This window comes from Budorcas taxicolor, chromosome 19, assembly GCF_023091745.1.
Source record: "Budorcas taxicolor isolate Tak-1 chromosome 19, Takin1.1, whole genome shotgun sequence".
NCBI lineage: Eukaryota > Metazoa > Chordata > Mammalia > Artiodactyla > Bovidae > Budorcas > Budorcas taxicolor.
This window is the reverse complement of record NC_068928.1, coordinates 9,970,475-9,987,452: the sequence shown is the minus strand read 5'-3', so window position 1 is coordinate 9,987,452 and position 16,978 is coordinate 9,970,475. Positions and strand designations below refer to the sequence as shown.

General features: G+C 38.4%; 1 protein-coding gene across 1 annotated transcript in view; it reads left to right on the top strand.

Annotated features, from left to right (window-relative positions):
* The first annotated feature begins 3,205 nt into the window (after positions 1-3,205).
* Positions 3,206-16,978, top strand: part of TRIM37 (tripartite motif containing 37) — a 131,042-nt gene continuing 117,269 nt past the window's right edge. Inside the window, exons 1-6 of the mRNA XM_052658014.1 lie at positions 3,206-3,226; positions 4,955-5,056; positions 11,753-11,793; positions 13,313-13,429; positions 14,446-14,533; positions 15,588-15,710. Coding sequence (XP_052513974.1) covers positions 3,206-3,226; positions 4,955-5,056; positions 11,753-11,793; positions 13,313-13,429; positions 14,446-14,533; positions 15,588-15,710 — 492 coding nt within the window. The remainder of the gene's footprint in view (positions 3,227-4,954; positions 5,057-11,752; positions 11,794-13,312; positions 13,430-14,445; positions 14,534-15,587; positions 15,711-16,978) is intronic.

Below are 16,978 nucleotides of genomic sequence, written 5' to 3'. Positions count from 1 at the left end.
AAGTGTTAGTTGCTCAGTTTTGACTCTTTGCAACCCCATGGACTGTAGTCAGCTAGACTCCTCTGTCCATGGAATTCTCCAGGCAAGAATACTGGAGTGGGTAGCCATTCCCTTCTCCAGGGGATCTTCCTGACCTAAGGATCAAACCTGAGTCTCCTATATTGCAGGTGGATTCTTTCCTGTCTGAGCCACCACGGAGGCCTAGATGCAAACTTCCAATAAAAACCTTGACCTGAATATTCAAACTGAATGTGTCCAGAATACTTAACTGATTTTATTTTGTTACTAGCCACTACTCTGTTAGCTGGAATTAAGGTTTGCATCCATTTCTTTATATTGCTAGTTAATAAAATCTGTACCTTTTGAAATGTTTATTGTATACAACATTCATTTTCCCTTCACTCTTCTACCTGGTTTAGACCATCTGGATGATTGTTTTCTCTTATGTGACAGTTCTCTTAGGGCTTCCTTGGTGGCTCAGACAGTAAAGTTTTCGCCTGCAGTGCGTGAGACCTGGGTTCGATCTGTGGGTTGGGAAGACCTGGAGAAAGGCATGGCCACCCACTCCAGTATTCTTGCCTGGAGAATCATCATGGACAGAGGAGCCTGACGGGCTACAGTCCACGGGATCACAAAGAGTAGGACATGACTGAGCAACTGAGAACAGCACACATGTAACTATTAGTCTTTTTATGTCCTAAGCATTAGGTTTTATTTTAAATACAACTTTAAGAAATTAAAAAAATAAAAGTATGCCTATTCTCCCAAACGACTGCAACTTTTTCAGATGTTTCTATAATATATATACAAATCAAAAATAATTTTTAAACAAAAATAGGCTAACAGCTTACATTGTACTGTAGCTGCACTTTTTTTTTTCATTTTAAATATATCTTCATGTCACACATGTTGTTCTTTTGAGTAGCTGTATGTATGAATTTACCATAATTTTTTTCACCAGTTCCTCACTGATAGGCATTTAAGCTGGCCCTAGTAAAGAATCTGCTTGCAGTGTAGGAGACACTGGGGACTTGCGTTCCATCCCTGGGTTGGGAAGATCCCCTGGAGGAGGAAATGGCAACCCATTCCAGTATTCTTGCCTGGAAAACCCCATAGACAGGAGTCTGACAAACTACAGTCCATGGGGGTCACAAAGAGTCAGATTTGACTGAGCATGCACACTCCAATAGACAAATTAGGAGATGGGGGAAAGGGGAAAAGAGGATGGCAAAGTATGCCCTTAAGGAATTCTAATAGGGCTGACCACAGGTTTCCCAACCACACAGGGTAGTTGAGCATCCTCCCAACGAAGTTTTCTTCTTGCTTAAGTGCACCGGTATCTGACTTTGCCGACAAGCAATGACCCCTCATTAGTTGTTCAGGTTTTCTAATTTTCCACTATTGCGAACTATTACAATTAATCTTAGACAGTTTGGGGCTCTTGGGCAGATACATCTATTAGTACAAGAACCTATTTTAATATTTATCACAGATTGTAATTTGTCTTTTTTGCTTTCTGCTCTACAGGGTTGCAAAGACCCTTTCTCATTACTCTGAATCCCAAGTAATTTAGTACTGTGTCCTACAAGTTTTTTCCCCCACAGGTGCACATATAGTTTATTAACGATTACATTTTGAAGCCAGCCATTTTGATCCAGTATTTAAATAAGCTGTTTAATATTAAAGCATTTTTAAAATTTGAGATAAAAATTAACCATTATTAAAATGTACAATTGAAGGCATTTTAGTATAAAAGATGTGCAACTATCACCTCTATGTAGTTCCAAGGCCATAAATAATTTTTGGTGAAAGGATTTTTCAGGCATAATTATTCCTAAATTATATCTTTGTCCATGGCTCCTGCCATTAAAGAAAAAATTGTTATGCCCACTACTTACGAGAAAGTCCAAATGCCTTGATATTTAACAACTTCCCAAATTATTGCTGATTCTGTTCAGGTGCATTCAGTTAAGTGTAACAATTTGCAAGAAACTGGAAAGGAACATTTTAGTTCAAATGAAGGATTTTATGTATATCCTTTGTATCGTACCTTCAATTCCTGCAATCTTTAAACATTTTTTTACCTAGGAAACTGTAGAAAGGAGACGCCGATACAGGAAAGCTGAACGCAGGTGAAACCCTTGCACTTTCCAGTCTTAAGGCGCTAGCTCACCTTAAGCCCCAGGCAATGCAGGGCGGCAGTGGTTGTATGGGGGAGTCTGCCGGCTACACAATACAAGGTCCCATCTTCCCACGCCCAACACTGCAATTGCCGCTCCGGGCTTCACAGTCTGGAGCTTTGCTTCAGTAGTTGGGGCGGAAGTCCTAAAAATCAGAATCTGGGTTTGCTTCTCGAGCAAGAATCACCAGCCTCTACACCACAGTTTTGCAAAATGCGGGCTACAAGCCACCTGCAGCCCAATCAGCAGGAGTAGAAAAACGCTGATTTCGTGGAGCCCTACCCTAGAATCCGAATAAGTAGGGGTGTGGCTCCAGAGTCTGCATTTCCCCCAAGCCCTCCAGGTGGCTCCCGCCTTTGGCGCTCAGGAGTTTGAGACGAGTGGAGCCCCGCCCCTTCCCGAGAGGGGCGGGGCGCGGCACAGCGCCGCGCTCTCCTCCGCCTGCGCTAACCCAGACCGAAGGCACGCAACCCGGCGGCTTCGAACGGCCAAATCTCGTGTGCGCTCCCGCACCGCGGGAACTAAGCGCCCGCTTCTGGCCCGCTCCCTCGGCGCAGCGGCCTGCGCGCATGCGTGCGCGCGCGCCGCGCCTTTCCTCTCGCCGCGCCTTCCGCTGCCCTGGTTACCGTTAGTGTTTGCGAATTCCCTGCAGCACCTTCTTCGCGGGAGAGCAGCGCCGCTGGACTCCGGCAGCGGTTCGATACGCGCGCGCCTGCGTCACGTGGGCCGAGGCCCCCTCGCGGTCGCTGGCGAGCTGCTGAGCCGGGAGGAGAGGAGCTGCGGGCTACCGCTCACCCTCCCACCGCGCCCAGGGGCTGGCGCCCGGATGAAAATGGCGAAGTGGGGGTAGCTGGCGCGGAGCTTGAAGCTATGGGGCGCGCAGGTGTGGCGGCCGTCGGAGCCCCCTGAGGCGGGCGCCTGGCGGTTCTCCGGGGCAGTTTGACCTGGCGACCTCGGGCTGGCGCCTAATCGGTCAGATCACGGGCTCCGCGGGTCTCCGAGGGCCCCACCGAGAGAAGGGGGCAATGGATGAACAGAGTGTGGAGGTGAGGGGGCTTGAGGAGGGTGGTGGCTTAGTCTCCCTCGTCACCCGCTGAGCGTTCTGTATTCGGGGCGCCCCGTCCTAGTCCACCCTCTCGTGGGGCACCCCCACCCCACTGCTGCTGCTGTGGAGGGGCTGACCCAGTGCGGGGGACGCGGTGCTCGTCGTTCCGCAGCCCTCAAGGGCGCCGTGTGCCCGGACAGTTCCTGCAGTCAGGTGGTGCGTATTCGGGCGTTTTCAGGATGTCTTGGCACTGGTACTCATCCCCACGGGGTTTTTGCAAACTACAGCCTTTTCAGCGCAAAACTGCAAATTCTTTACATGGTCGTGCCCTTGCGACTCGCGACCAGTTCTCACGAGTTTCTGAGCGATTCCGAATCTCCCTCCGAATGGGTATTCATTCCCTTCTCCGCGGTACATTCTGTAGACATCTGCCCTTCCCAGATTGAATGAGGATATACTCTTACTATCCTGTTTGATTGTAGTGTTCTAGAGCAGCCTGTTCTTTTTATCTGAGTCTTGTAAACGATGTTTTCAAATGTTTGGGATACTGACTTTAAGGCTAGGAACATAAAAAAAGATTGCTTATTGGACATAATTATATAATATTAATAGTTGTCAAAATTTGAACCTTCCAATTACTAAAATAATAAATCCTTGATTTTAATTAGGGACAACTATATTAGTTGGGTACTCCACTTGAAACTAGTTCATCCAATGGTCGTTTTGTGTCCCATCTCCCCACCCCCCCAGCGTCTTCATCTCACAGATTCTGGTCCTGCAGAGTCATGGTTAGACTCATGAGTAATTTTCTCCTTAATTCCTCTTGTAAAGTATTATAAAGGTTTTGTAACCTCACCTTGGTTTTTAGAAGCGTTTTAATTCCTCTGGAATGGAGTAAAAATAAATGTGAGTACTGTAAAAATAAATTTACAATATGTAATAACCTACATTTAATTATATCTGTTTTCTTGCCAGATACTTCCTAAATTGATTCATCTGAAACTAGCAAACATAATATTGTTCCTTCTATTTATGTAATTTTTTTTTTCTTCCCAAAGCCTTCATAGAGCTGCCACCAAAATTCTCAGTACAGGCAGAATTTCAGGCTCAAATAAATTGCTAGTTGGTTTGAACGTCATGGCAGAAATTCAGATTTCTGGATTCTGAATTACATAGGTTCCCTCTTGATCAAAGTATACTGCCATTAATGGATCTTTTTATACTTAAAAAACTTATAAACACAATCCACTCCCCTTGGGAAATTTTCAGAAAAAGCTACAAGTTCATAGTGTTCATTCAGTCATATAGTTTGCCTTTTTTTTGTTACTGTTATACGTCATAAGGATTTTTTTATCATAAACTTCAAAAATATTTCTAGTGGCTATCATACTCTATGTTAACTCCTGTGGTTTAATGTTTTGGCCTTTGGGCTATAGCCAGATTCTTGCCGTTATTATTGTTTCAGTGAGAATATTTGTGTAGAAGTCTGTGTCTGAATTCCATGTTCTTTACTTATACTAGGATCATTGTGAAGCTTAGAAAAATGGAGGCATTTTTTCCCCTCAGGAGATAGATGTTCTGAGGTACCTGGACCTTGAATATAGTTGAAACTGAGATGTTGTGAATCCAAAATAAATGTAAATGTTGAATGAATTATTGCAGACATGCTTTATACTCTTGATTCAGTAGCCTAATCTGGTGAGCTTTAACATCTTTTTACTGTTTTCAGAGCATTGCTGAGGTTTTCCGGTGTTTCATTTGCATGGAGAAATTGCGGGATGCGCGCTTGTGTCCCCATTGCTCCAAGCTCTGTTGTTTCAGCTGCATTAGGGTAAGTGACTCTTTTTACATGCATTTAGCATATATAGGGTATATTGTAAAAATTAACCATTTTTTGTATCTTTTTAAAATTTGATATTGCATGCCCTTTAAAAAAATGTCTTAAATGAATGTTCCTTAATAGAAGATTGTCAGTGTATATTGTTAAGCTCTGTGGAGATGAGTAATCAAGTGATAACTGCCTTGAAATGTCTGGAAACCAAAGCCCTGTGTAACTGTAGTATATTTACATTATTAAATCATTGCACATTTAACAAGTACTTAGGAAGTGCTTACCTGCATTGTATTTGGGGTTGAGGATGCCAAGATAAGTGATGGAAGCGCTTTCCCTGCAGGAGTTTAAATCTAATTACGAGAATGGACTTTGTGTTTATATTCAGGAATGTGTAGTGTCATAAAGAGGCACTTACAAATGTGTAGTGTCATAAAGAGACTCAAGAGGGAGAGTTTATACTTGTTTGATGGGTAAGATAGAGAAAAAGCTAGTAATGGGTTCAAAGGCAAAGAATAAAGTCATATAATCTTATAGTTAAAAGAGACCTTAAGGTGAATATAATCTGGTGGCTTTAAAAAATTAATGTCGGTGAACCCCACAACAAAATTATGAGAAAGCCTAAGATGTAAAGCAGAAGAACTTATTTTGGTTGTATGTGGCGATTCAGTGCACATCTGCAGGCCATAGCTGAAAACTGCCCTGCCCACATTAGTCTTAGTAGATAATTTCCTTTATTGAGAAAGTCAAAGTCATCTAACATGCTCTTCATCTCTAACTTTCTCTGTGATTCCTTGTTCCTGTCCGAGGAAGGAATATCCCTTTGTCAAGAGTAATATCTGAAACACTTAGATCATTTGCTTCTAGTCACACAGTCAGTAAAGGATAGAGCTGGGTTTGAACCCAGGTAGTCTGGCTCTGGAGCCTGTGATCTTTGGCACTGCACTAATGTGCAGAAAGCCTAGGTTACATACCATGCTGGTTCTCCCACTCATAAACTGAGACACTTGATCTTTGCATTGTTTTCTCAAATAATAGAATGTGGATAACAAGATCTGTCCCACAAGATGGTTGTGGCATTAAATGAGATAAGTAATCTAAAAGGTTTAATTTAGAAACTAAAATATACTCTCCACTTGTGCAATTCTATGGTATTCTAAGAATAGCAACTCATACACATATTATGTTTTATAAGTGGTGTAGCTGACGTGAGATAGATTTAAGTGGCCTCTATCACTGTAGTTAATTGATAAAGCGGATCTGGATTCACCTCTTTTGATGAAGGTCTAGTATACATGGACATTTCAAGTGGCGCAGCGGTAAAGCATCCGCCTGCCAGTGCAGGAGAAGCAGGAGACATGGATTTGATCCCTGGGAAGGGAAGATCCCTTGGAGTAGGAAATGGCAACCGTCTCCAGTACTCTTGCCTGCAAATTCCATGAACAGAGGAGCAAAGAGTCAGACACGACTGAGCACAAAAATACAAAGATACAAATAGCACTATATAGATGACCTCTGGTTATTATCTTATACTTCACTGATCCTTCATTTCTTCACTTTTTCCTCATCTTGTTCCTTACAAGAGTGTATTTCTTAAATATTGTATTGGCATTTTCTTTTATGAAGTGTCTGGGAATTTTTCATCTACTTTGAGAAATTTGGTTTACTTTTGCATGGCTTCTAAATCTTCCTTCAACATTGCCTTATAAATGTCATACCTGATTATCCTTCCAACATCTTGAGACTTGCTTCAAATCAAATTCTTCTGTTATTTTCTCAAGTTGACTCTCTTGAACTTTTTTCTTTGTTTCTTCTTTTCTACCAGGAGCCCAAACTTGAAACCTCTTGACACCAATGTTTTTAAGTTATTATCTCCTAGTGTCATTTATATTTGTCCTGCCTTTCCATTCTTTTTATTACCATCCTAATGGGGCTTCCCTGGTAGCTCAGACGGTAAAGCGTCTGCCTACAATGCCGGAGACTGGGTTCAGTCTCTGGGTCAGGAAGAGCCCCTGGAGAAGGAAATGGCAACCCACTCCAGTATTCTTGCCTGGAAAATCCCATGGAGAGAGGAGCCTGGTGGGCTACTGTCCATGGGGTCGCAAAGAATTGGACACGACTGAATGACTTCCCTTCACTTAATAGAGAATTGCAGATACTTATTACCTCATGCTTCGATAATTACAATTACCATCTAACTGATCTGTCTTAAGTGTTTAATCTGTAGTCCATTTCGTATCCTGCTGTTGTGTTGATGTTTTCCAGTAATGCCATTCTCTTTTTTTCCTCCCAGAAGCCTCAGATTTATTGCCTGAAGGAAAGTTCAGGAACATTAACCTTGTATTCAGACCATCTGGATAATTTGGTTCTAACCTTTTTCTTAGAGTTATCTTGGTTCCCAAGTACACCATCCATTTGTTCATTCATTCAACAGCTGTTAATTGTATGCCTACTTGGAGTTAGGCATTGACTTCTCAAGGAGTTGGCTTGTTTCCTAGTTAGGATATATACAAAAAAGTAAATAGCTATGTTAGATATGCTTCATAGCATAAAGAAAAATGAAATTGGTTAAGGGTTTAGAGTAGGGACTTTGAGAGGACACAGGCAGGTTGGTAGCTACGTCAGGTTCGGTAATCTGGGAATGTCTCTAGATATATGACATTTGAGCACGGACCAGGATGAAATGGAAGAGTGATGGAAATATCTGGGAAAGAAGGTACCAGGCAGAGAAATCACAAGGGGCAAAGGCCTTGAGAAAGAAATATGTTTAGTGTGCTGAGAAATAGCAAAGAAACCAGTGTGGTTGGAGCAAAGTGGGCAGAGGGAGAGAGGGAAGGGAAATGAGCCTTGGTAAAGACCTGGGATTTTATTTTAAGTGTGCTGCTATCCATGGAAAGCTTTTGAGTGATTTGAAGGAGCTGATGCTCTGAAGGCTTTCCCTCTGGCTTCTGTGTGGAAAGTAGACTATTGGCAGGTGGTTGAGTGAAGAGAAGTCAGGATGGGCTTTATTAATGAAAGGTGAGTGGTGGTTTAGACTGGGATGGGAACACCAGAGGTGGTGAAAAATAGGGCTTTTCTGTTGTTTTGAGTGTAGAATCCGTGAGTTTTCGTACAGATGGGATGTGAGAATAGTTTTTTATAGCATCTGGATGAATGGTTTTCCATTCTAAAGCAGAAAAAATGGGAGGAACAGATTTGGGTAGGCTATAAAAATTGTGGGTTTTTTTTTAAACTTTTAAATTGTTTTAGTAACAGTACAAAAAACATTGTTTATGCTAGTGAGAGTGATATAACTAAATATAGTTCTGTCTTAAACTAATTTGTGACTGTGGTACTACTGTTCAAAATTTTGGACTAAGTTCAATTTATTATAATATTTGTATTTTTTAAATCTTAAAAAAAACTGAGATATAATTCACATACCATAAAATTCACCCTTTTAATGTCTAAATAAAGGTTTTCTTTTAGTATGTTAAGTTCAAGGTGGTTTGATGTCAGAGTGGGAGGAGAAAGACACAGCAAGCATAAAAACTGTCAGAATCTTACTGTAAAGGGGAGAAATAAGGCAATGAATTGAAGGGGGATGTTGAGAGTCACCTTTTGGGAGAAGGTTTTTAGCTTGCTGGGACTAAACCAGTAGAAATAAATAATGATACTAGAGAGACGAGGATAATTACAGAAGCAAAGTCCTTGAGATGTTGAGAACTCCACACAACCAAGTTGTAATATTATTTATTTGAATGCCTTCCCTTCTTTTCCATCCCATCTCTGTTCTTTTGAGCAGAACTTGAACTGTCTCTGACAGTCCAGATACTGGTGTCATTTTAACAAACGAGCGTTCAGGTGCATGAATAAACTTGTCCGAAGTCAGCTGGTAGTCAGTGAAGGACTGAGAGTAAACTTCCTCCCTGGCCAGCACTCTGCCTAGGACTATCTGGGGCCTCCACACATGCACCAGACGGCAGGAACATTGGCTGTGTTTTCATTTATCTCCTTGCACTCAGCTGATTTTTTCTCAATGTCTGTTTCTATTTTGTATTTCCCCCCCCCCCACTTTTTTTTTTACTGACATCTTCCTCATCTAATTTTTAAAATTTATTTTTAATCCCCTCTTGATTTTTCAGCATTGGTAGCAATTTGTTTGCCTATCATTATTGACTTTGTTTTGACATACAGTAAATAGCACATATTTAAAATATACAATTTGATAAGTTTTGGCAAATGTTTACATTGAAAAGCCATGCCTGCAGTCAAGATAATGAATATGTCTGTAATCCTCCAAAACTTCTTTTTGCCTCTTGGTAATGCCTCCTTTTGCTTGTTTTGTTCTCAAGCAACCAGGAATCTGCTTTCTATCACTTTAGATAAGTTTGCATTTTCTAGAATCTCATACAAATGGTACCTTACAAAATGTACTCTTAAGGGTTTGGCTTTTTTCACTCAGCAAAAATTATTTTGAGATTCATCTGTGGTGTTTTAACAGTACTGTTCCTTTTTATTGCTATAAAGTGGCATTCCATTGTATGCACAGCCATAATTTGTTTATCCATTCACCTATTGATGGACATAAGAGTTGCTTCTAGTTTTTGGTGTTTACAAAGACAACTTCTATGAACATTTGTATACAAGTCCTTGAATGGACTTAAGCTTTCTTTTCTCTTGGGTAAATAGAAATGAAATGGCTCAATCATATGGTTGGTGTATGTTTAACAAATTGTCAAACTATTTTCTAAAATAGCTGTATCGTTTTACATTCTTACCAGCAGTGTATGAAAGTTCCAGATCTTCCATGTTAATGCCAACACTTGGTATATTCAGTATTGAATTTTAGCCATTCTTACAGGTACGTAGCAGTAACTTAACTTTTCCCTTGAGATCAAGAAAAAGACAAGGATGTGCACTTTTATTACTTTGGACCATTATACTCTCCCCAAACGCTTGGTAACCACTATTCCTTCTTCTCTGGAATCCGGCTAGTCTAAGTACCCCATATAAATGGAATCAAAGAATATCTGTTCCTTGCTGTTTATCTCTGAGCTCTCTATTCTGTTTCATTGTCCTTACGTCAGAACCAGACTGTTTTGATTTACTGTAACTTTGTAGTAAACATTGAAATCAGGAAATGTGAGTCCTCTTAACTTTGTGAGAAGTTTTCAGGTTTTCACCATGGAGTATCATGTTTGTTGTGGGTTTTTTATGTATTGTTGTTGTTGTTCGGTCGCTCAGTCGTGTCCAACTCTTTGTGACCCCATAGACTGTAGGAGGCCAGGCTTCCCTGTCCTTCACTATCTCTCATTATTTGCTCAAACTAATATCCATTGAGTCGATGCCATCTAACCATCTCATCCTCTTTTGCCCCCTTTTCTTCCTCCCCTCAGTCTGTCCAAGCAGCAGGGCCTTCTCCAGTGAGTTGGCTCTTCGCAGCAGGTGCCAGAGTATTGGAGCTTCAGCTTCAGCATCAGGCCTTCAAATGAATATTCAGGGTTGATTTCCTTAATGATTGACTGCCTTGATCTCCAAGGGACTCTCAAGAGTCTTCTCCATCACCACAGCTCAAAAGCATCAATTCTTCAGCGTTCAGATGAGGCTAGAGAGGTGTGGGTTGAGACTACCTCTGGAGAAGTGCTATGACTTTAGCAGAGCATTGTTTGAGGGAAAGAAACGTGACCTAAATCTGGCTTTGCTCAGGGACCAAAGAAATAATGTTCAAGGTTTTTAAGAATGGAATCCTTTTCCATCTATTTTCTTTTTCTTACAGCTTTATTTTCTGTTCTGTGAAGTAGATTTTCCCCGTATTTATCTTCTGTTGTTCTTCAAGGATTCCTTGGGAATTTTATTTCTGAGTTATTTGACTTTAAAAAACTTAGGTTCTTTCATAGAAACAGGAAAGAATAAACAGAAATAGCGGATATTGGGGAGTACATAGCTATTGGATTATATATTTATTTACCTCAGAACCTATTAACCAGGTAAGTAAAACAAAATATTTAACCACGAAGCTATTGTTTTTGGAAATGTTTTCAGGAAATCTTAGCATCTTCTTTGTAGATGGTGTAAAACTGCTCCCTATCCAGTAATAACTAAAATGGTTATAGTAATAGAATTTGAGATTTAGTAGAGATATTATTCTTTTATAAAAACTTTTTATAATTATGAGGAAACCAGGATATGTAGATGTTGAAATTGTTGAACTGTAGAACTCTTAAGACAGAGTTTTGCTGTATTGCTTATTTTATATTTTTCTAATTTTATGTCCATAATGCATATACTGTACTATTAGTTTGCTTTTCAAGAAGGAATTTAGTAGTACCTTAAAATTCCTTGGAGATTTTATGATGAGTCAATTAGAAGTAAATCATCATAGTGGCTTGTTTTGGGGTGTGGAAGTGACAGTGTTGTTATTATTTTTGTGGAGATTATTTTATCATCCCTGTGAGATCCAGACTCCTAGGATCACTTTCTTTTCCTTGAGAGAATAGCTTCTTAAGAATTATTTTGGGATGAGTTCTGTCCCTTTGAAAATTTATTCTTGTCACGATGATAATGAGGAAACAGATTGCCTGCCATTCTCTAAGTATCTCTATAATTAATGCAGACACTAGAGAGGTAAACTCATTAATTTTGGTATGTAAGTACTCAAAATGTACAAATTAATGGTGTTTCTGCAATCAAAATCTAATTCTTTTGCCTCCTTAGCGCTGGCTGACAGAGCAAAGAGCCCAGTGTCCTCATTGCCGGTAAGCATTTTACTGTGATTGTGAATTTGGAAAGTAGTGAGGTGATGGGGTCAGAGTGTGCCCTGATACTCATAAAGTTCTTTCTGCAATCTGCTACATTTATTCTCTTTTTGAATACAGTTGGAAAGAATATAAGCAGTCTATCTGTCTGAAGAAGTGCAGACCAATTTATCTGACATAGAATTATATAGAATATATTACATTATTTACCTTCTTTTGGAAAATCATTGTGTAACTTCTAAACTTGCCTTTTGTAACTACAAAAAATAATAAAGTTTCTGTTAAAAAAAATCCATAGCTGAATAAAAAGGCTTCTGATTCTGATACTCCCCAGCTAATCTTTTCATAAATTAACACTTTGAGAAGAAATTGTTAGGTTTGGTTGGTTTGTTTGTTCTTTTAGACATCTATCTATGTATACTGATATGTGTACCTAATAATTTTTTCTTAAAACACAAAAATGATATTTTGTTGTTTGCTTCTTTTTTCCATGTAAAATATAGTGGTGCCTTTATTGATGGTATGTACACATATGTCATTTAAAATCAATGTTTGAATAATAATCCACTATAAGATTATACATTTATTTGAGCTTATACTGGAAGACATTTAGTTTGTTTCCATTTTTGGTTATTTCAGATGATGCCAGATTCCACTGAAGGAAAAGGCTTTTTACCACTTTATGTTACTAATAATAGATATTGAAAGTACCTTTTCATTACATCCTTGCTAACACTGAGTTACTAGTCTTTTTTTCTTTTTTTTTTCTGCTAAGTGAAAAATGGTATCTTGTTTTTAATCTGCTTTAAAAAAAATAATTGGAACTGAACATCTGTTAATATTTTTAGCCATTTATAATTAATTTTTTCTTAAACTGTCTCTTTATATCTTTTGCCCATTTTTCTTCATGTGTTGTTCTTATTTTTCTTATTAACTTTTAAGAAGATCAGGACTATCAAATAGAACTTTCAGTGTGATGGGAATGTTCTCTAGTGTTGCTGTCAAATGTGGTAGTTGAGCATTTATAATAAGTCTAGTATAACTATGTAATGAAATTTTTTAAGATTAATTTGAATTTTAATTTAAAGTCACATATGACTAGTGGCTACTATTTTGGACAGTAAAGCTTTAGGCTAAGGAATTGAGAATTAAATTTGTAATCTAAAATTTTTTTATTCCTTTTAAAAAATAAATAGTACATTATAAAAATAGGCTGCAAACCATACTTTTTATTATGTCTTTGTTACTATTTTGATAGTAATTGGTATCAATATGATTGTGAGCTCTACTTTGAGGAAAGTGTTTATTTTTTCTTGATTAATAATTAATTTTTCCAGCCTTCCAGCTGAGATATTAATTGACAAAATTTAAGCTATACAATTCTGAAAGGATTCCTCCCCATTGAGTTAACACATCTGCCACCTCAGTGTTTACCTTTGAAATGTGTTTTAGAAAATGATCTTAAATTCCTGAATGAGAGTATATGTATGTATATATATATATTTTTTTTTCCCTCCAGTGCTCCACTCCAGTTACGAGAACTAGTAAACTGTCGTTGGGCAGAAGAAGTAACGCAGCAACTTGATACTCTTCAACTCTGCAGTCTTACCAAACATGAAGAAAATGAAAAGGACAAGTATGTCCTCAGTTTCTTTGTTCAGGTGTTTCACAGGTTGTGCTACATGCCTTTTTAAATGTCATTACTGAAAGATTGCTTTCAGTTTCATAGGTGAACACTAGGTCGGTTTTCTTCTGGTGTGGGGATCTCTGTTTGGAAAGACCCTCTGACAAGCAGGGGCTTCTCTGGGTGCAGCACACAGGCTTCTCATTGTGTTGGCTTCCCTGCTGTGGAGCAGGGCTCTAGGGTGCGCGGCTCAGTGGTTGCCGCTCATGGGCTTTAGAGCTCGGGTTTAGTAGTTGTGCGCCGGCTTAGGTGCTTCACAGCATGTGCAATCCCCTCAGATCAGGGATTAAACCTTTGTCCCCTGCACTGGCAGGTGATTCCGATCCACTGTGCCACTGGGAAAGTCCTTTTTTTTATGATGGCCATGCTAATCAGTGTGAGGTAATATTGTGGTTTTGATTTGCATTTTCCTTATGAGGATGTTGAGCATCTTTACATATCCATTTGGCCATTTGTGTATATTCTTTGGAGAAGTTTCTGTTTTGTATTTTGCCCATATTTTAATTGTTTCTGTTTGTTTGCTTGGCTAGTGCTAAGTCGCTGCAGTCATGTCTGACTCCTTGTGACTCCATGACTATAGCCCACCAGGCTCCTCTGTCCATGGGATTCTCCAGGCAAGAATACTGGAGTGGGTTGCCATGCCTTTCTCCTGCTTGGCTAGGGTATTTGTTAAATTATAGGAATTCTTTATATAATTTGGATATTAACTCCTTACCAGATACAGAATTTGCAGCTATTTTCTTTCCTTCCATAGGTTGCCCTTTTACTCTGTTTATTGTGTTGTCTGGTATACAGAGGTTAATTTCATGTAGTCTGATTTACACACGAGCCATGGGAGTTCATTCTGTATTTCCTGATATAGTCGTTTAAAATTGACTGACTTATTTGCCCAAACTTAAGTATTTGTTGTGGTAACTGTGTTCCAATTTTAATTAATTTATAGCTGTACTTTTTTCTATAACATATAGGTGTGAAAATCACCACGAAAAACTTAGTGTATTTTGCTGGACTTGTAAGAAGTGTATCTGCCACCAGTGTGCACTTTGGGGAGGAATGGTAAGAGGAGCAAATTCAGCATATTACTTTTAGTTAGAGTCTTGAAAGCACTGACATTTTTGTTTGATTTAGAAAGTAATATCATTTTACTCTGTTTATAGAATAAAATTAAATGTATCTGCTTCATAGCAGAATGTATTGTATCTTCTGTTATTTTCTTTTGTGGGAGATTTTGATGTTGATGTTCATTCCTTACATAAATATTTTAATTGAAAACCTGTAAAATATATATTTATTTGCAAATCTTCTGCTGTAGGATCAAGGTCTTTTCCTTAATCTGATACACTGGTCAGTTGATCTGGTATCCTGGCTGTGATTTCCAAATCTAGTTTCTTTAAAATGGAACAACAACTTTATAGGCATTTGTGAAATAATATGAATGTAGACATTTAGATCTTATGATTTTTTTTAAAAATCTTCTTTTCTCAAGTACCTTTCTAATTTATTCATTTGTTTTAGAGACTGGGGGTTCAGTGGTGAACGCAACAGATATCAAACAGCTAGTTCGACACTCACTTGCTGTTGTGAAAAATATTAGAAATAAGTATACAGTGCTGAGAGTGAGTGGCCACGGGACCTAACACTGAGCCTGAGTTAAGTTCCAAAGGAGGAGTAGGAGTTAAGTGGGTGGAGAAGTTGGAGAGGGTGGAGGAAAGAGAATTATTTTTGGACGAGGAGTTTCTTTGGCAAAAGGGCTGGTGGGAAGAAGTTTGAGGACATAGAAGAAGGCTAGTACTGACCAAGAGAAGAGTAATAAATCAGGTTGTGTCAGGTGGTTTTGGCCATGATTAAGGATTTTGTTTCTTTAATGAGTGAAGATTTCTAGAAAAGTAAACGTTTTGCTAAAGTCCATTATCTAAAATCTTGAAGGATTTTTTCCTGCATGGGCCAAGTGATTTTAAGCAAACTCTGGCCTGTTGTAACAAACAGGCAGAAGATAAAATTCCGTTGAAATTATTTACTAGTTTATAGTATCTGTAGAATGTTAAGAAAGGAACGTAAATGTAGATGAGATACATGAAAATGTTCTAAAACTACTCATTAATTTAAATAGCATAGTGGACATACCTTTAAACCTTTGGCGGAAATTTATGAGCAGCATGTTACTAAAGTGAATGAAGAAGTAGCCAAACTTCGTCGACGTCTCATGGAACTGATCAGCTTAGTTCAAGAAGTGGTAAGACTACTACTACTAAAAGATCATTATTTCTTTTATAGTTTATAATATATGTATGTATATATTTTCTTTTCTTTTTATTTTTTTGCCGCACCATGTGGCATCTTAGTTCACCAGCCAGGGATCCAGCCTTTGCCCCCTACATTGAAACAGCATTTTTAAACCACTGGACCACCAGGGAAGTCCCTATGCTAAGATATATATTTTTTATAATATAGATCAATCATATGTTGAACTCAAGATTTGAAAATTTGATGAGATGTATTTATAGTTTCTCTCACTAACTTCAAACCAGCTGAGGAATTGCATCCAAAATTCCTTGCCTCTTCTGAAGTTGGAGCCAGAGAATTGCCTGTTCTTACACAAAAATAGGGAATCAGTGAATAAGTTCAGTGAGCCTATTTGTTACAGAGTCAATTACTGACTTCTGAATAGAATCAGTATTGACATTTTATAGTCATTAAGTCATTTATTCTTTGGTAGAGTTTCTGCTACCACAGAATGAACTGTTTCTGATCTTCTGAATTAGAACTGCAAAATTGAAAGAGTAATATTTAACACTACTCTTTAGATATTGTCTGGGTCAAGAGCTGTGGTGACTGACTTACCATTTGTGATAATATTTCTATGGGAAAATATAATAAGCATCAAACATTTAAGTAGAAAATACACTTTTGGAATTTATTTTGTTTAAAGTTACCAGAATGACAGTTATTAGTGAGGTTTGTGGACCATTCCTAACGTAAAGATGTTTTTATTTTACTCATGCACGAATCAAGATCGAGATTATCATTTTTATAACATTCTTTATATAGAAAATAATGTTTTTCAGTTACATGTATGCTGCACAAAGTCATTTTGGACTATAAACAAGTTGCATGTCTTCCATTTGGCTTTTATTTGTCTACGTTTTTTTCTGTTGTTTTCTTTTGATGACATTTTAATTTGAGCATTAAAGAAGGTACTTTGTTGGTAGTTTGATATTCTCACTGCTTTTGCTTATAATAGTAAATGTAGGAAAGGTTACTTTTTATTTTTGGTGGTATGCTATTTAAAAAAGCTATACTATGCAGTCTTTAAAAACCTTATTTTTTTCTTTCTGAGCTTAGTTCTGAAAAAAATTTAAAACTTTGTAAACTAGAGTAGATACGGTTTTTCAAATTTTTCATTTGTTTTAGGGTGATGTGAACTGACCTCAGTGTACTTTATGTTTTTGAACAGTGATTTCCTATATGGTTAAGTTTTGTGCTTTGTATGTGTTACCTAAA